Consider the following 3,337-nt stretch of genomic DNA (forward strand, 5'->3'; position numbering starts at 1 on the left):
AGGCTTTCCCAGCAAGGAATCCGAGGCGAGAACACCGGGTGCCGCCGCTGGGCCAGGGAGGGTCTGAAATCAGCCGGGAAGGCGTTTTCCCCTGGGCTGTTACCCTCGAGGACCCGGAGCCGAAGCGGGCGAGGGCGAGAACGGAGTTGGAGAGGTGGCAGCCGCCAAGTTGCACGGGGCGTTGAGGCATTTGCTTTCCGCACTGTTTATCTAGCAGACGACGAGGCGATTTATGCGACAGTATCCTGTTTCAGCACTGCCAAGGCTATGCGAGAACGCGGTCCGGACAGCCTGGCAGGACTCGTGCTGTATGTAGGACTCTTCAGGCACCCCGGGATGCTGCACAGGGCCAAGTATAGCCGCTTTCGGAACGAGTCCATCACGTCCTTGGACGAAGGCAGCCCCGGAGGCTCGGCGGGGAACAAGGGCTCGCCGCCGCCTCCCTACCCCACCCTGGCACCTCACCTGCCGGCTGAAGATGCCACCTTGGCGTCCCAGGAGAGCCCCACCCCACTGTGCACCTTGATCCCTCGCATGGCCAGCGTAAAGCTGGCCAACCCAGCCACCTTGCTGAGTCTGAAAAACTTTTGCTTGGGTACCAAAGAGGTACCTCGACTCAAGCTCCAGGAAAGCCAAGACCCGGCTCCCAGCAGCCCGGCTTCCCCTGAAACCAGTCTGAATAGGGCCATGCCAGCACCTCCGCCTCAGCGGGATGCCCTGGGGCACAGGGTGACCTCTTTAACTCCTGATGCCTGCCCCCTTCCCGGCCCTGGGGAGCCAACCCCCGGGAGCAGGCAGGACAAGCACTTTCTGCAGCACCTGTTGGGGATGGGCATGAACTACTATGTGAGGGTAAGTCCATTTTCCTGTCTGCACCCCTTCTACAAGGGGCACCTTCTCTGCTTTCTGAAAGGGGCTGCACATCACCTGGCCGGGTTCTAGGTTTGGATAAGACATTGTGTAGCTGGAGGGAGGGGAGGAGGGAGGCTGAGCTTACAGGTTTCCTTACAGATATCTGGCCTGTATTGGAGTCACACAACTTTTGGCTCAGGGGCATGAACTGGTGCTAACTCATAGGTAGTTGCCAGGTGTAGGGGCAACTTCTCATAGAGACAGCTGAGATGTCCCCACTGGACTGATCATTCTGGCCAAGAAGACTCAAGAATTTCAAATCTAATTAGTGAGTGAGACCCCATAAATTTTACTGGCCACTGTGCTTCAGTAGAGATTTTTGTGCTAGAGGAATACATGGTGTGTAAGGGACTTGTATTATTTCTGAAAATCTAATTCAGCATTTAACAAACACTTCTCAGAACATGGCTGAGCTTCTAGCCTTGTGCTAGGAGCTAGTCTTAGGTCTTCGGTGCACATTTTTTTGTCTTTATTGCCTACGCTGTGCCCACTGGTCCTTGCCCGTGAGCTATGTGCAAAATCAAGGTCTTTACTGGCCTTGCATCTGCCCTTTTCCATTCCAGATCTGGGTAAAAGTAGAATAGAAGATTTGGCCTCTGCCCTTCTAGAGCTCACATTTCAATCGGGGAGACCAACAAAATGCATGTGAAATAAGAAGAGGACAATATTTAGCAATAGATATATGGTGTGAGAATGCTGAGGGAATTCAGAAAAAGGGGAAGGTTGTTGTGGTCTGGGATTCATTCATATGGGAAACCTTTAGGAGAAGGTGCATCTTGGAAGAGCTATCAGATTTTTATTGGCAGAAAGGGGGAGACTCCTGGCAGGGCAAGAATATGAGCAAAGTCCAAATGGCAGGTATCACTGTGGTGGCTGCAGGGGAGCATCACACTGGGCTTAACTGGAGAAGAGAGGGGGTGCTGGAGGGTAGTGGGTGATAGAGGGTATGGCTGGCACATAGTTGATGCTCAAACAAATTTGAGTCAACTCAAGACATACAGATCTCGGGTAGCTTGGGGAGGAGGGAACAGCTGACCAAAGCTCTTAATGCTGCATGGGGAGTTTGTAAACACTCTGATTCATAAACAGAAACCATCATAGGTTTGTAGGCCAACTATAACTCGATGAAAGTGGTTTCAAAAAGATCAGTCTGTGAATTTATTTTAGATGGACTGAAGCAGGGAAAAACTAGAGATTTGGAGGCCGATAAAAAAGATACTCTGGGAGTTTAGGCACCAGGGGATGGGAACATGGATTAATGTGAAGATGAGAGAAAGGAGATGAATGTAAGAGCCTCTGTGAGAAGCCTCAACAGTCTTGGGTGACTGAGCAGATCACTTCAGATCATAATACACATAACAGAATGGTGAACATTTATTAAGCAGTGGGTAGATTGCTGAGTGTGTTATTGCTATTTATAGAGGTTGTGGATGATTAGTGATAAAGGAGTTGTGAGGAATGAAAAATAACTTCGAATGTAAGCCTCAGAATGGGATTGGTGATGTCAGTGATAGAAACAGAATGAGTTGGGAAGGGGGTCATGCTAAGTTTGCTTTCGACGTGTTATGTTTAAAGGGATGATATCTAAGTGGTACTAATTTGTAGGTAGCAATCGTATAAGACTAGCATTCAGGTGAGAAGTCTGATCTGAAAGTAGACATTTAAGAGATAGCCCAATAACTGTATCACACACAGGCAGTTAAGATCTCAAAGAAGGCCAAATCATGAACACTGGAAGGGTTACAGTGAGAGCAGGCTAGTGCAGCCTAGGTGAATTGATAACAAAAATCTCCAAGGAAGATACATTTATGGGACACTCAGCTCTTACCCTCCCTCACAGTGACACAGCTCAAAATGGAAATAGTTACATGTATCTACTAAAAGTTCGTGGGCAAATTCTCATTGGTCAAGCTTAAGCATCTGCCAGGCTCTAATGGAAAAATGTGACTCTCCAAACCCATATTTGGCACCTGCCTTCCCATCACCTAGACATCCTCTGCCGTCTGCCTTGCCTTTCCTTCCCTCTTGTACTTCCTTCCACCTCCCCACACCCACACACCTGTACAATTTTAAATGTGAAAGAATTGCTGTGTGATCTCCATTTTCCTTAGGGAGTGTCGCCACTGGCATTTTAGATTTTTAATGAGGATTCTGACTGCCTTTTCCTGGCAATGATGACTGACCCCAGGAAAAGTGCTGACCCCATGATCCATGTGAATCATACTATGCTGCCAATAGACAGTGACATGACACCAGTTAACACCTCTTTTAGGAAGTCAAAATACATGGAAAAGCCTACTGTATTAATTTTTATAAAACCCTACTTTGAAAGATGGAAGGAACTCAGAAGTTATCAAGTTCAATGCCTCTATAGGGAAACTGAAGTCCAGATAAGTGAATTTTTTTTTTTTTTTTTTTTTTTTTT

General features: G+C 47.9%; 1 protein-coding gene across 2 annotated transcripts in view; it reads left to right on the forward strand.

Moving 5' to 3' along the window:
- The first annotated feature begins 267 nt into the window (after window positions 1-267).
- Window positions 268-3,337, forward strand: part of SHC4 (SHC adaptor protein 4) — a 127,844-nt gene continuing 124,774 nt past the window's right edge. For both annotated transcript variants that reach the window (XM_007455552.1, XM_007455551.1), the window contains exon 1: window positions 268-852. In XM_007455552.1, the coding sequence (XP_007455614.1) occupies window positions 268-852 (585 nt within the window). The remainder of the gene's footprint in view (window positions 853-3,337) is intronic.

The sequence above is a fragment of the Lipotes vexillifer genome, unplaced genomic scaffold (assembly GCF_000442215.2).
Source record: "Lipotes vexillifer unplaced genomic scaffold, Lipotes_vexillifer_v1.1 scaffold24, whole genome shotgun sequence".
Lineage (NCBI taxonomy): Eukaryota > Metazoa > Chordata > Mammalia > Artiodactyla > Lipotidae > Lipotes > Lipotes vexillifer.